Below are 16,673 nucleotides of genomic sequence, written 5' to 3'. Positions count from 1 at the left end.
AGAGCACAAAACATTGTAAAGCCATTAGTGGCTTTTTCCCATGACCACTTTGAGAAGTAGGGGAGTAGTATTCGCGTGGTATAGATGTGCAAACCCAGATATAAAAAAATAGTTGACTTGCTCATGGTCACAAGGACGTCTGTGGCAGAGTTGGGAATAGAACTCCGGTCTGCTGGCTCCTAGGGTTGGGCCTTACCCAGAAGACCATTCTTCTTCTATAAGGGAGAAGTTTTACATTGGAGAAGTTATCCTGTATCTACATTATGGTGAATTTTAGAGCTGCCAATACATGCCAGAGCCTGAGATCTAACCAAGAGACAAGGACAGAGTCAGTACACATCCAAAAACATACTCTAGATGTATATTCTAAGCATATGAAAACACAAAGGTTTTACATATTTGTTTCTCTTATTTTCATTTGACCATTTTCCCAGATGTTTCCTGCAGTTTGACAGATGTACCATTTACTAGAAGGTTGCACTCTTGAGAATTAGAATGTTATGGACACGGTTGCTATAGACAATGACTCTGCAAGGGCAGGATTTGGAATAAAAACTTACATTAACTTCTGGTTGAATAAGTAAATTTTTCTCCCCGGACTAAAAATGCTGGACTGGACAATCTCCTTTCATTTTCTCTCATACTGTAATCTGCTACAGAAACATGCTAACTGGCTTTAACTCATTCCTTCCAAATTACTGAGTGCTGAGTTCCAACAAATGGTATTATTTCTTAGTGCTGAAAGGTGAAAAGTGTTGCTTTGGCTGTTCCTAAGAGTCCATGACCCATCTTTACAATTCCGATAACCACTTTCAATGATTATTTCCCCCTTCCCCCCCATCCCTTTGGTATCTAATCTGAAACTGGATACTCAGAAATTGAGAGAGGAAAATCAACATATACACACAGGGCAATTTAATCTACTATTTCTAGAACCACTAGTTTTATTTTTGATGTTTCCAAAGAACATTAACTTTGGGAGGAAAGTTGAATTTTTTCTTTAAACATGTCTTATCTGGCCACCCTTTAGAAACTGAGCGTCAGCTTCCTGTATAATAATGCCGTGAAGTCTGCTGCTTTGTTTCTTCAGAAGTCAGGAGGGTTCCTGCAGTGAACTTCACTAACGAACTTCCTATCCTTTGTATTCATTTCTACATTTTTTTTTAAAAAGAAGTTTAAACAAACCTAATTCCTAGTAATAACAAAAACATACTGTGTCTTTATCTATGAAGCACATTTGTGCCGATGCATTTAATAATTCTGCAAGAGCTCACTTATAAATAAATCCTCTAGTAATGTGTTAAACTTTCCCAAGAACTGCGTAGGGAATGTTTTATTTTCAGTGTGTGGGCAGACCCATGTACCTCTACACAGCTTTCCTGGTAGGACTCTTATTCTGACAAGGCTTCTGCCTGCCCAGCTTTTTGTGCAGGAGACTGCTGCCAATTTTGTGAGGCCCAAGGCTTTCTTGTGGGAGGACGCTGGGCTGTCTTTATGCTCTTTGGCAATGATTAAAGTGAGGTTAGTACCAAAAAACCCTTTCATTTTATTCCCTGATCTTTGCTTTTTCAAACCAGATGGCAACCCCATATTTTCAGCTGTACTTAATTTAAGCTATGAGGCAGCAAGTGCTTTGCCGAGGTAGAGAGTCGATTTAGTTTCTCAGGAGGGCCAGAAGTGACTTCCTTCCCAACTGCACATCAGATCCATACTGCTAACACTGTAGTTTGCTTTACAGAAAGGCCACAACAATAACTGTAGCATTCAGTTGTTGATAACCAGCCCAGCTGGTGTTATAAGGGTTAATGTAAACAGAGGCCATTGTTTAATTAATTAATTGGAAGTAACAGTAACAGGTGAAGCCTGACATGTTAGTGCCACACATGGGATTATCATGACAGGCTACAGGCAGAATTGTGTGTATATCTTAAACAGGTTGCTGATTTAAGAGTACCTTGTGCTTTTTCTTTGAGTCCTTTCTTTGCCAGGATTTCCTCCAAAAGGGGTGGGTATGTTTTCAGTTTAGTATCCCCATTAACCGCTTCCTATGTAACCTCTGCAATAAGTGATGTTCCCGAATTACTGATCGCGTGTACTGTTAACTGTCAAACCTATTTACCCCCCCCCCCTCCCATCCAGGATACCACAGATTATCCTTTCATTGTACTCCCTGACTCCTAACCAATCTCTGTACCCGCTGATAATCTGTACATTATGCCTGGATGCCCAGAAACTCTTCCATTTAAGCTCTGTACCTGACCATTTTTTAAAACATTATCTTTAATAAAATCTATCCTTTAAAGAAAATTTACAAGGGAAATAAAAAGACTTTGCAGCAATTGAAGTCTACAGGTTCTGACCTCAATTATTTGACCACTTCTGTCAATGGAAGTTTTGCTTGAATCCTCTGTTCTTTGTAGTTGCCACAGTGTAGAATAATTTAGAGAGATACCAGATCCTTAGTATTTGATAGAAATTGAACTGTCCTTTATATTTCCGACTTAACAACTATACTGTAAGGGAACTCTGTAACTCAGAGGCCTCTCCAAGACCTCTCATTCCCTCATGTAAATTATAGTTTCTAAAATGCAGTAGACACCAATATATGCATAGGAAGCTTGCATGCCTGCATACCAAATTTGCTGCTTATACCTGCGTGCCTGTATGTTCAGGAATTGGATTTCGTTTGCCCATTTTATCAGCTATTGAGTAGCTGAGTTTCCTTGCATTGGTTTGGGAGTTGAGTGCAGAATACCTGTGATAAATAATGGGATATGTGGAATTAATTCTGTGTACCTTGATAAAACCTTTTCCCAAACTGTCTGGGGAAAGTCTCAGAATGAGAAGAGAGAACACACATTAATTATTGCTTCATGTATTCTTTAATGTGGCACAGTTGTACAGTTACTGTTGATAATTGAGGAGTCAAATATTAAGGTGAAGTTAAAGTTAATTCATGTGTTTCTGCCAAAATCCTGCCCTTAGAGTCGTTGTCTATAGAAACTGTCCATAGCCTGTATGAAGTGTAAGCTGCATGTGCACAACTTATTTCTTGTTTGTTTTACTAAGTACTGATAAGGGCATGAAGCTTCCTGAATCATATTGTCACAGGCTTCCAGTCAAAAACATTTTCAGAATTCATATAAAATTTTATTCAAAGTTAAAAACCAAGCAATGAAAATAAATTGATTGCTTAATAAACACGTTTTGGTTTTGCTTGAGATCTGCTACTCTGACCAAGAAGCTTATGAAACTCAGAGGTTTCTCTATTAAGACGTTTGTTCTGGGGTTGAGACATCCTTTGGTACTAGGCCATGCGAGCGCTAAATACAGAATACTCTATCCTAGGCCAGTGTGGCTACTGCAGATTTGAGTATGGTGACCAATTTGCTTTTTCTTTTTCAATGTTTACTTACAGCATTGCTGTAGAGTGTCTTGAAAAATCCAGACAAAGCCTTTTTATATTACTGAATGATTCCATAGTCCTTCAGTAATTCAGTTTTTCACCTGCAGTCACATATAGCCTAGTATATGGGGTAAAAAAAAATCTCTTTCCTCCATGTTTGGGTCTGTATCAGTGTGACTCATATAGTTTTTCAATTCCTAGTTTTGGAGTAAATATGTGGTCTTAAATGTTGAACAGATTTTATCACATTTTAGTAAAAAGTTTATTCTTTATTTTATGAGATTGCCTGTGAGAAAGCTCATATACTACAAAATCAGTTGATTTAAAAATATTCTTTTAGGACTATCTTTTAACTCTCTGTCCATAAGGTATGCATATTTTCTGAGCTGTCTCTTGTTCACACAAACTACTCACACATCTGGTGGATAGAGATTATACCTGCTAAGAACTGGATGGTTCAGAGCTATTTTTCTCTGCTGTAAGAACTGTCAGTTTAGGTAGAGCTAAGAACAGTATGATCTACTTCCACTAAATTTTGCAGTTATCAAATATAGTACTGCAAAGCCCGTTTAGTGGCCATGGTTTCATACACCTGCTTTCCTATTCATGATCAAGATTTGTTTAATAAATTTGCCAAGTCCAGTATATTGTTACCTTTTGACCTTCCATAATATCTGCTTCCAGATGAATGGGACAAAAAAAAGCTTAGTCCCTCAGTCTTTTACTTGCTTAAGGACAGAATAAACTCAGATAGACTTTAAAGGACATTATGCCTGCTAAGGAACTGGGCCTATAAACTGATAAGAGCAAGCTCACTATTTTGGTGCATTACATTGTTATAAGTAGTTGTGTGAGGTTTGACAATGACTTGTTAGAGAAGTTTTAGATCAGAGTAGTGTAACTAACGAAATATTGAGAGAAATAATCACTGTTTTTGTTTTCCGTTAACAGCATTGTACAGAATTCCACTCTTCAGCTTCTTCAGCACCAGTTTACTACACCAGGTTTCTCAGAGCCTCTAGAACAGATTAACATACCTCCTATTTTGGCAATGTTGAGCTCAAACTCACGTAGCTAATTTTACTGCAATCAGCCATAGCACTGCTATGTGTATTTTCTGCGTAAACTTGCTTCCTTGGATTGTCCAACAGTTTTCTCTGTGTGATCATAAACTGTTTTACAGTCATTCCTAGTGACGTGGCGTAAAATGTCTGTTGCATGAGCCAAGTGTAAGACTTCAAAAGAATTTTAACATGGCTAAATTATGCAAGACTGCCCATGACCCAGCACATGAATGGTAGAATGGGAGAGGAAATGCCTGCAGAAGGTGTTTTTGAGGCTTTGCATTTGTATACAGATTAATCATTTTACAGCTGACCCTGAGGAACTCTCCAGTACCCCTCCAATTTTCTAACTGCTTTTTTGCTTTTCATCGCTCTTCCGGTGTACCACTTACTCAATCACATTTTCTTCCCTTGTAGACTTCATGTTATAACTAGAAATTTCAGGCAAAACTTCACCCCCATCCTCCTTTATAATACTTTGCCCTTCTATAGGTCATTCTTGCTAGGTCATCCAAAGCACCTTATAGACATTAATTCATTAAACCTCATCGAATACCTAGCATGCAGGTATAATTTTATACATTGGGAGACTGAGACACAGAGACAAATATCAAAATCTATCCAAGGCCTGAAACTATATTCTCTTGCAAACTCTTCTGCTACCTTTTGAACAAGTAGACTGAGAGTGTCTTTTGATTCTCTCCTGTCAAGATAGACTTTTTAACTGCAGTTACTTTAGCAAACCTGGCAGCACCCATCATTTCTGAAGCTCTTTCCAGATAAATTAATTCTGGCATCATTTCATAATGTTATGGTGTGTGGATATGTGTGTCTCCGAGAGAATCTCTAGCCACACTCTAAAAGAATCAACAGAAAGCAAAATAATTTATCAACTAGTGAGACATAGTGCTTGACTTATTGTGTGTGGGAATGTCAGGAAATGTAGCAAAGCATCCACATCAATCTCTTAGTCTAGAGGACTTACTGAAGATGATTGGCCCAAGAGAAACAATATTTCCTATGAAGAAATTAGAGCTGGGATCTAAGATGATGTCCACTGATTTATTGTGCCTTATATTTATATTTCAGCTTCTGTGCATTCTGCACTTGCCCACTGTGTACTTACATACAGTCTTTATGAATAGTCAGTCATCACAAATGGGTAGCTCTTCATTCTTCCTGAAAGTGTTTTCTTAGGGCATAGACTGTCACCATTTGGAAATCTCTGTACTTCGTTTGACAACTCACTGTTAATCTGTTATATTTTTGCTGTGAAATTATTCTCCAAGGGAAATTAGGTTTGCATCTAAGTATCCAATCTGAGATCATAAAGCCAAACAGCTAATGAGCTGTTTGTTTCAATGAATAGATGAGAATAACCTGAAATTGCCACTGCATTACAGGATGTCTAAGTAATATAAAAACACATTTACAGAAAACACATTTACTTCTCAGTATTTTTACATTGTGCGCACGCACGCACACACACGCACTGTTCACTAAAATGGCTACTGACATCCAGTGGCAACAACACAGGAAAAGTGTATTAAGTACAAGTAATAGAGGGCAGAAACTATAAAATTCTGATTCAGCAAAAAGAACACACCCATCTTCCACAAACTTTCATTAATCCTTACCTCCAGCCTCATCTTTTTGCATTCCATCTTTTTTTTTTGGCTCAGTTCACTAATGTAATGGTCAAATCTCCAAAGTGAATTTGATATTCAAGATAGGAAAAATCGGATTGTCTGGCAGTCTCTGATAATCAAAGTTCTAGACTGGAAAAGTGAAGTTTAAATATTGACTGCTGGACAAGCTTCTGGCTACCATCTAAAAATCCTAGGTGCCTTTTATTGAGTGGTGTTTCCAGCCTGAGGCTGCAAATGGAAACAGGCCACCTGCCTCTTTCCTTATAATTGGTATTGACGTGGAGAAGAAATGGAAGATTTGCTGGCCACAGTTAAAGTCCATCTTTGTAACCATTTGAGCCACAAACTGCACTTCTGGGAGAGTGCATGAGTATAAACTCACGCTCCGAAAATGTGGCAAGTGGCACAACTGCCACAGTGGTGCTACAAGGAAACTTGTTGTGGAAGATCAGTAGTTAGTTTTGGGCTGGATGCATTGGCCAGTACAGAACAGGATTTGTAAATTCAGTTAAATCAGCAGATTTTCCGTAAGGGAAGATTATATAACAAAAATTACATTGTTCATTTTATTTTGTTAGTGAACAATCTATGCCCTTCTCCGAAAACCAGTCTGAAGTTTAGAGTCTGTGTGGTAGTGATCCTCACAAAAATAACAAATTTCTAGACTGCTGTAAATTGCCTACTTTTAAGGCTTTATACGGTTGGCAACTAAGCGGTGAAATGAAATAACGGAAGAACAAATATATTTAAAATTAAGGGGGGGGAAATCTCTACAGCATGATGTGGGGAAGTAGACTTGGCTGTATTTTTATATTGAGATACAAAGAATGTTTGTTTACATTAACTGATTGTATTCGTACTTCTGATAATTAGGTTGGCATTTAAAGTGCAATTTATCTAGAGTTTTTTAAACTAAAGGCTCTTAATTAGTGAGGAACACTTACACTTTTTTTCAGTTTTATTCTTTAGTGAAATGGTACTGAGGTGCTCCTTTCCTCACGTAGCAATGCTTTAGGTGAAGTATGTAAATAGGTACATTTTGCAGGAGGTGAGGAGAATACAAGCTACATTAATAACACTGTGGAAAGATATTTTCTACCAGTTGATCAGAATTCCTTAAATAGCTTTTAACAGAAGCAGTTGTCTTCTTTCAACCATCAAAATTTTTGAGTGCAGTAGTAACCATTAAAATGTCAACATTTGTGCAGCATTACTTCAGTTACAATAGCTTCTCTTTTCTAACTGTGATAATATCATGTGACAGTTCTATCGTAATTGCTGGTAAATCCTGAATCTTTAATGGAAATCCCTGTATGTTAGCAATATGACTATCAAAGATAGATGTTGAAACTTCCTGTCAAAACATTAAAATAAGGCTTGAGTCTTGTGTCAAGTTGTACTTAATTTACTTTTAGCCATAGAATGCATAGTGTGTGTGTAAGGAAAAACATCTTGGACAGTAAATTAAAAAGCAGTGTAAGTGGAAACTTGTTCTTTCTGCATGTGCCATATACTTTTATAGTACAACCATTTCAAGAAAGAACTTTTTCTGCCAAAGGGATTCTGGGACATTTGTGATTTCTCCACTTGAAGATACAGTAACATTTTGGCATCTATTCCTTAAGAAACTGCATGCTGGAAGTCAGTGCAAGCAAAGCTGTCCCCTTCGCTAGGCCTCTCTTTTCCCTTTTCCTTAAACAGTTGGCAGAGTTAGTCTGTTCCTCTAGGATGGGTGTGAATATACCACTGTTCTGTGCCAGTACACAGAGCAGCAGCGTGTAAAGGTTGTAGAATTCAAAAACCATTGAAAACAATGTGGGATAACTACCTTTAAATTGCTGAACATACAGGATTGAAACATTACTTTCAATTAACAAACATTATTTAGAAACAAATTGAAGCAGACTTTCATCTAACAGTCAGGATGTGTGTGGTTTTGGTATGACATCCATCTAAGCACATGATGCATGGTAAGCACTGGAGCCTTGGTTATGATTCACTGGGGAGAAACATGGAAACAATGTCTGTTTTTAAGCACTGGGAAAAAGGACTGAAGTTTGAGCAGTGTATAATTTTAGTAAAATTATACCAATAGGTAGCTAGAAGGTTTTAGGGCTGAGGGTGCTAACAACCATCCTGTCACTGAAATTTACAGACACAGGGCCAGATCCTCAGCTTGGCTAAATCAGAGTTGCTCCATTGCAGTCAATGGAGCTATACTGATACTAGCTGAGGATTTGGCCTATAATGATATTTTAAGGGGTGGAGAGGCTGGGAGACAGTGAGGGATTGTGTGTTTGGTCAATTAAATAGTGTCATTCATAGACTATGTATTACAAATATTTAGCTTTCAAAGGTAACTAGCAATTATCCTGAATATTTTTCTGGCTTAATATTTGACCTATAAAGATGCATATCCTTACTGTTCAAGAAGCCTGGATATACAGAACTACTTCATTTTGGTGAAATACAATTATCTTGAGACATGGAAACAATTTTGATTCCCTTTGAGTCCCTTTGGCCAGAGCATAAAGTATCTAAACAAGAATAGAGCAGTTTTCCAAAACATAATTTAAACGGGAGTAAAAAAAAAAAAATCAAAAGAAATAAATACAAAATTCACTGAATACTGTTTTCATGTAAGTTATTAAAATAATTGTTTTCATACTATTACTGTAAACATTGCTTGTAAACAACCGAACAACTGTTTCCTGTTTAAGATGCTTCTGCCCGTGATACTAAACTTTATAAATTAACTGAAATTCAAGCTTTCCAAATTTTGAAACAAGTTTACCAGTAATGAGTGACAGCAAGTCCCTGTTTTCTTTCTAGTCTCATAACAGTGTTTTTAGTTCCACATATACATTGTCGTGCAATATTTTCAAAATATATATTTTTAAAATGAGATAATAGCAGTGTGAAGGAGTTTGATGCATACCCTGGATTAATAATATTCAGATCAAGTGTATGGACAGTCATCATAGCAATAGAATGTAATAGACCTCTATGGTTCGATAGGGTTTTTTGAGTGTTTTTTTGCCATGGGTTTAATTTAAGATTGTTAGAACTTAATGCTAATCAAGATCTGAAGAAATCTGGGTGTGTGAAGAACTGGAACTGTGTAGTGACTAACCTTAAACAGGTGATTAGAGGCATGGAAACAATATTTCCAAAGACTGTTAAGCAAGAGAGTTGTGAGTGCAAGCATCAGAGACAATTTTGGGGTATTGATCTCTGTGGAGGAGGTATAAGAAACACTGAGTAAGATGAAGAATGGTAAGGCAGCTGATAAAGACAAGAGAACTGTTAAGATCAAGCAGTTGATGATATAAGAATGAAGCAGTTTCATAGATTACTGTGTGTTTGCTGGGAGCAAGCTAGAACATCAGATGACTGGAAAATGGGAATTATTTGCCTTTTTTTTAAGGCAAAGGGTGGCAAATGATCCAAACACACATCATTGTGTTAAATCAGCCTCTTAAAGTCCTTGAGAGAGTTTTGGAGGCAAGGTTGAGGTGCAAGGAGGAGGATAATATAAGAGGAGTAATGTAGCTTTAAGAAGTGAAGGAGTACTAATATTTGCCATGAGACAGATGTTTGAAAGAATGATAAATGGAAGGCATAACTACGAATGTTGCATTTATTGATCTTGAAAAAGCATTTTACTTGGTTCCATTGGAGCTGGTGTTTGGAGTATTGAGATGAATGGGAGGGGACTGCAAGAAGTAGAAATGATTGAGGAGCTGTATCCAGAGTAAAGTGTTAGTGATAGATACCAATACTTGGAATTTCAGAAAGTTTTGAGGTGACAGTGACATTGAGACAAGGCAGTGTGCTCAGTTAACTTCTCTTCATCCTACTTATGGAGTTAATTGTAGGAGAACTGAGCCTGTGGGGAGACAGAGAAAACAAATATATGCTAACAATCCGTCCCTGTTGGCTGACAGAAAAGAGGGATCGGTAAATATGATATCAAAATGGGCATCTGTGTTTTTAAAGATGATAGTTTGAAGGTGGACACTGAAGGTGAAAACTGGAGTTATGCAAGTAGGGAACGTGGTGGAAAACCTGTTGATTGAAGTTTCAAGAAAGAAGCTGAATCTGAAAAAAAGAATGTGTGCTTGGGAAGTGCTCATCGGAGTGTCATCGGAGAGATCTGGAGAATTGAAACTGCATGAGTGGCAATGAAAAAGGTGGCAGGAATACTTGTTGGACTGGCAATTAAGTAACAAACTGAAAGGAAAAGTGTATGCTGCGTGCATTTATCCCTGCCTGCTGTATGGTTTGGAAACAGTGGGTCTTAAAATGGAAGAAAAGCAGATTCAGGTTGTAGAAAATAAAATACTGAGGAGAATGGCAGACAAGTGGAGGGTAGACAGAGTGCACATGGAAGAAATTAGGGGAAAGATGAACTCGGGATTCTCAGTGATAGGCAAGCACATGTTTGAGATGGGCTGGATATGTGATATGGATGGAAGGAGAAAGAAAACAGAAAGAAAGGTCACGGAAGACCAAGGATATGATGGAAAGACTTTGTCAAGAGAAATCTGAGGAGAAATGGACTGGAACTCTGAGACCTATGAACCCATACCATGGACCAGAAGGAGTGGCGAAGAATCATGGGTACCACTTATCCTGGGGAAGGGGGAAGGGTTCAGAAGAGAAGTGAAGAATTTAATGTTAATCTTAATCCTGAGAGTACTGAAATATAAATATACTCTAGTCTGAATAGTGCTCTCATGTTACTAGTTTGTGTGGTACTGTAAAGTTCTGTGCTGGGCTCAAATAAAAACAGTGAATTTCCTCTGTAAAACTAGAAGTAACAAATATTTCCCATTGTCGGTACTGGATAGATTTTCATGTGAATTACTGAAGAAAAGGATTTTGAAATACAATGGACTGAAAGGGGATCATCCTCACAATGGGAGAAGGAGTTGTGGGCCCACGGAGGGGGCCGAGGTATGGCCTCCCTCTCACTGTCTGGAGATTCCATTAATCTCAGGCCTGGTCTCTGTGCTGCTTCTTGCTCCTCATGCTCCGTGAGCCCTCTTCCCCTATAAATCCTCTCTGGTAGCAAGGTTCATTCTGGAGCCATGTTACAAATTTCTCACCATGTACGGCTGTGCATTACCTTCCTTCCCAAGAGGGGTGGAAGGAATGGAGCAGGTGCAGATGTTTAAAGGAGCAGCATTTAATTCCCACAGGAATTTCCTATGGAAATTGTGAAGGGTTGTTATCCATATATAGCAGATTTTCCCCATTCCATCCCCCCTTCCCTGATTCTCCCCCAAGCCTGTGGGGGTCTATGTCCTCATCATAGGGAAGGTGGGATAATGCCACCTTGGTTTTGCTCCCTTTCCTCACAGATTGGAGTGGAATTTCCCCTACTTACTTACCTTCCAAGCCTGCAGCCAAGGGCTCACGACCTCTCGCCCAGTTTTTCTGTTGGAATCATGTTTTCAAAGCTCTACACTGATATAAAGGTCTCTATAAACTTAGACAGGAAATTATATACATTAAGTGTGATTGCATGCATTATACAAAATAAATAGAAATATAGATGCTGTTTGAGTCGCATGTAAATATATGGAAAAACTTGACATTTTTGAGAGTTCCCTATAACTAGTCTAGCTTTGCCATTTTTGATGAGCAAATGCAACATTCTGTCATTGAAATCCCAGCTGTTGGGCAAACCTGTGAATCTACAGTTCCATTTTCACAGCAGAAACAGCTCTTTGTGGTGAAGAGACTTCTGTCTTTTGACAGTTGATGTGTCTTTATTACACAGAAAAGTAAAATTTGAGGGATAATGTTTTATTCTCTTCAGCCAGTGAAAATCTGAATTTATCAGCAGGAAGAATTTGGTTTTGTACCAAGCAATGCTAATACTTTAAACTGTACTAGCCTGTATAGGCTTTACTTGTGATCATACACCCAAGTGTAACCTCTCTGGTTTGCAGTTGTCAATGGTTGTGTGTTGCAGCAGAAAAAATAATCCACCTCTGTTGGCTTTGATCACTAGAAATTTTCCCTAAATTTGAAAATAATGTGGGGCCAAATTCTGCTTATCTTGCTCACCTGAGCAATTTCACTGCCTTAAATATGTTCTTGTGGTTCAAAGGGACTGTTTTCTGTAAGGCAATTAGAGCGTAGCTCATAATTTGTATGTAGATTTACACTCTTTTCTGCCCAGGTATAACTCATTTAGCTGATTTCTTGAACAAAAAACCTCCCTAAATGGAGACTTTCTGTAAGGTTCTGTGTTTACGCTTTTAAGAGGTAATGAAAGATTATAGCTTGTTTTGTGTTCATTCAATGGCCATTTTCAGTGCTGTATTTTAAGAGCAGTTTATTGTACTTGTTTAATCTCTCACTCACACAAGTCATTAGCTCAGTATAATGCAATCCAAAACTTTTCTTCAGAATACTGATATTGCAGACTTTTGTCTTGTGAATTGAAATGTTACTTGGCTGGCAAAGCCATAGAGCAAAGCACAAACCCGTAAGAATACATTTCTCAGTGTGCTGTGTGTACTGCTTTCTGTGGCGAGATCTCTTAAATGTCTGGTTATAAGGGCAGGCACGGGAATTCAGTTTTTTCCTAGATGAACTAAAGCATCATTTATGAAACCAAGGCTATGTCTACACTGCAGCGATAATTCGAATGAGCTTAATTTGACTTTCAGAAATCGATTTATAGAAATCGCAGCAGACTGTCCACACTACGGTGTTTGTGCTGGTTTCTTGTGTCCACACTGGCCAGCCTTAATTCGAATTACAAAGCAGTGCAATGTGGGTAGCTATCCCACAGTGCTATCCCACGGTGGCTGTTTGGAAGAGTGTCTTCGTCCCAGGATGCAACGCTACTCCCCCCTTCCCCCCCCAAAGAAACAGGAAAAGGATTTTTGTGCTGTTTTTTTACTCCTCCCGATCACCATTGCTGCAGAGACATGGAGACAGCTGAACTCTGCGCTGTAATTCTGATTGTGACAAATACAACGCGGCTTATCATGGAGTACTTTAGAAATAGAGCAAAAAGGTGAAGCAGGTACCACACCTATGCCACCGTCGCTGCCCTGCTACAGGCAATAGATAGAACAATTCCCAATTGCTGCAGGCTGTAACGTTTCATCTGCAATCCGTGGACCGCAGGTTCTGGTGCAGGGAAACAAGCACAGACTGGTGGGACCGCATCGTTATGCAGCTGTGGGATGATGATCAGTGGCTGCAAAACTTTCATATGCAAAAGGGAACTTTCCTTGGACTGTGCTCGGAGCTGGCACCATCCCTGAATTGCATGAACACTTGCTTGAGACCAGTTTTGACGGTGGAGAAGAGAGTCGCCATCGCTTTCTGGAAGCTGGCAACCCCCAACTGTTACGGCTCGGTTGGGAATCAATTTGGAGTTAGTAAATCTACAGTGGGAGCTGCCGTGATTCAAGTGTGCAGTGCCATTAATAGACTTCTGCTACGAAGGCTAGTGACTTTGGGAAGTATGCAGGACATAGTGGAGGGGTTTGCCACGATGGGCTTCCCAAACTGCAGGGGGGCCATTGATGGGATGCACATCCTTATCTTAGCGCCTGCACACCTAGCGACCGAGTACATAAACCGCAAGGGGTACTTTTCCATGGTCCTGCAGGGGCTTGTGGATCACAGGGGTTGTTTCACAGACATCAGTGTGGGGTGGTCTGGGAAGGTGCATGATGCTCGTGTATTTCGTAACTCAGGGGTTTTCTGTAAGATGCAGGCGGGCACTTTCTCCCGACCAAAAAATTCACATCAGGGGTGTGGAAATGCCCATAGTGATCCTGGGGGATCTTGCTTATCCCTTGCTCCCTTGGCTAATGAAGCCCTACACTGGCCACCTTGACAGTGACAAGGAGTGTTTTCATAAGAGGTTAAGCAGTTGCAGAATGGTTGTAGAATGTGCCTTTGGGAGTTTAAAGGGTAGATGGAGGAGTCTCCTCACTAGGCTGGACATGAGTGAGAAGTACCTCCCTTCTGTGATATCTGCTTGCTGTGTTCTTCATAATGTGTGTGAAGCAAAGGGGGAAAGGTTCCCCCAGGGTTGGGCTGTGGAGGCAGAAAGATTGGCCGCCAATTATGAGCAGCCAGATGCCAGCACTATGCGGAAAGCTAACCACGGAGCACTTTGCATTAGGGAAGCTTTGAAAACCAGGTTCTGCAATGAGATGCAGGACTGATTTCTGTTCAAGTATGTTGTTTGCCTTTGATGTCCCCCACCCCAATCCCCCTTTGATATCTGTGTCCAACAAATCCCTCCTGAACAAGGTAATATTTAATTAAAAAACGTTTTTGAATACTGCAAAACTTTACATTCCAGTCATTGGGAAATGGGGGGGGGGGGAGAGGGTTCACACTGTCTCCAGGAGTAGGGTGGTAGCTTGCTGGGGTGGGGGAGAGCACGGGTTGCATCCTAGACAATCTTCTGGACAATTCTGTGTCTACAGAATGAAAGAAAAATAACAGGGAACACATAGTTAGCATAGTGGATACAGTGATACAAATGTAAGTATTTAAAAAAGGAGTCAATGAAACAATGTAGCCACAAGTAGCATAGTGAATTAAGTGTCCAAATGTTACAATTTAAATAAGTAGCCAATGAAACAATGTATCTATCAAACGATTTCCTCTTGTATTTCAAACCCCTACCGAGATCAGCTGTGGGCGGGTTGTTGTGTGTGTGTGTGGAGGGGGGGGGGGGGGGATTAAGGCTCGGATTTCAAATCCGTACGGAGACCAACTGAGGACAGCGTGGTGGTGTGGGGGAACAATGCTTAAAACGCAGGAAGCCATGATGCTGGCTTCCTTGATTGCAGAGAAAAATCCTACCGTGGAGGGATGAACAAGGCAGTCCTCCACTGAAAAGTTTTTCCAGCCGAGGGAGGGATAACAGATTACATACATTAAATTTCCCATGTTATAACAAGTGATGAGAAACGCTACGTTTATCAACACATAAAATAACTGCCTGTACTGGGTGCTAACCCAGGTCTCAATGAAATGGCTGAGATCCCCCTCATGCCCCCCCCCCCCCCGCACAATGTACAAGGACAGAAATGCTAATAAGAATGAAAACTCACCAGATGTGCCTTCCACGGGATCATTTGTGCTGTCCTGTGTGCTGGTGGACTGCTCGGGGGTCAAGAATAACTCCTGTGTTTCTTGGTTTTTTGAGGCCTCTGTCTTGCAAATGTCATTTCAACTGTCTAGGGGAGCAAGGCCTTTCCCCAGAGTTTTGTAATGTGGTTTTATGAAATGGTGATGATAAAATAATTGACTGCCTTTTTCTTTTTAAACTGCTAGAAACAAGACTCCCAATGGGGATTATCGAAAGGAGCATAGAGACAGGAGTCGCAGTCCAATAGAACGGGCTGCTGCCCCAACAATGAGCCTTCATGCCAATCACATGTACGCCTCGATCCCAAGCTTGACCATGGATCAACCTCTAGCACTGACCAAAAACAGCTTAGATGCAACGCGAACAGTCAGCATCACACCTACGCTGACTTCTCTGGAACGGCAGCAGGTACTTGTCTTCTAGATTGATAAGACTCTCTTGATTGTTGTAGGAAACTTTGCTATACACACAGATGACTTCCCAGACCGAAGCAGAATATGTTATGAATTACAATAGGTAGGCAATAATACTCTTCAGGCAAAACATATTGGTTTTTTTTTTTTTTTTTAAGTTTCACAATTAATTTTAAGATATAGGGCTGCCACTGCTCAATGTGTTTCATGAGAGAAAATGGCTGGCTGATTGACTGCAAATCGCTTTCCCAAACTGTCTTCCACACACCCATGTATTTTGTGTTTTGATAAGCTTGTAAGTGCATGTGTTTAAATTAGAGATGCAAATTTATTAACAGATCTGATTCACTCTGTTCAAATAACAGTTCATGGGGGAGGGCTCCTTAATAGTCCCTGAGGGAATAATTAATAGAACTCAAAAGCACAAAGGGCACTCAGCTCTCTTTGATGGTGCCTATGTGCCTTTGAAAATCTCTCTCTGCTGTGACTGCAGTTGAAGAGGGGAAGGAAAGGAAAGAAACATGAAAAGAAGAGGTGAGAAGAGGAAGAGCTGGACTAACGTAGAGCTCTCTAACCCAATGAGATACAGACTGCTGAAAGGCTCTTCTCATCACTGAATTAAAGCCCCACCCTGAATGCCGAAAGTCATTGAACAAATTTAGTCCATGTGAAAAGGTTTGTGTGTGGAACCAATGACATCATCTTCTCTGCATGTGGTATTGCCCCATTGTTTGATTGTGTTCCCTAACTGTACTGGAGATGTCTTTCTCCATAATGGCTTAATTTTTCAACTCAGCCAACATAAAGGAGAAGGCATGAGGTGGGTAGGTCATGCCATGGTGCACAGTTGCACAGGCATGGAGTACTGGTTCTGGTTTTTGACATTTGCCATCGTGGGAGCAACATCTTCTTTTAAAGAATCTGCATTGTGAAGGCAGATGGTTTTTCATGCATGCTACATAATAATCCCTCTCTGCAAAAGCCACTGTCACCCCA

The 16,673-nt window shown here is 39.8% G+C and overlaps 1 protein-coding gene across 3 annotated transcripts in view; it reads left to right on the top strand.

Moving 5' to 3' along the window:
- VGLL4 (vestigial like family member 4) overlaps positions 1-16,673 on the top strand; it is a 133,084-nt gene that overhangs the window by 108,405 nt on the left and 8,006 nt on the right. For all 3 annotated transcript variants that reach the window (XM_067543749.1, XM_067543750.1, XM_067543748.1), the window contains one exon: positions 15,450-15,672. In XM_067543749.1, the coding sequence (XP_067399850.1) occupies positions 15,450-15,672 (223 nt within the window). The remainder of the gene's footprint in view (positions 1-15,449; positions 15,673-16,673) is intronic.

This window comes from Emydura macquarii, unplaced genomic scaffold, assembly GCF_026122565.2.
Source record: "Emydura macquarii macquarii isolate MOO-44397 ecotype Brisbane River unplaced genomic scaffold, CSIRO-AGI_Emac_v2 contig_968, whole genome shotgun sequence".
Lineage (NCBI taxonomy): Eukaryota > Metazoa > Chordata > Testudines > Chelidae > Emydura > Emydura macquarii.
Note: the sequence above shows the minus strand (reverse complement) of the source record. Positions and strands in the feature narration are given on the sequence as shown.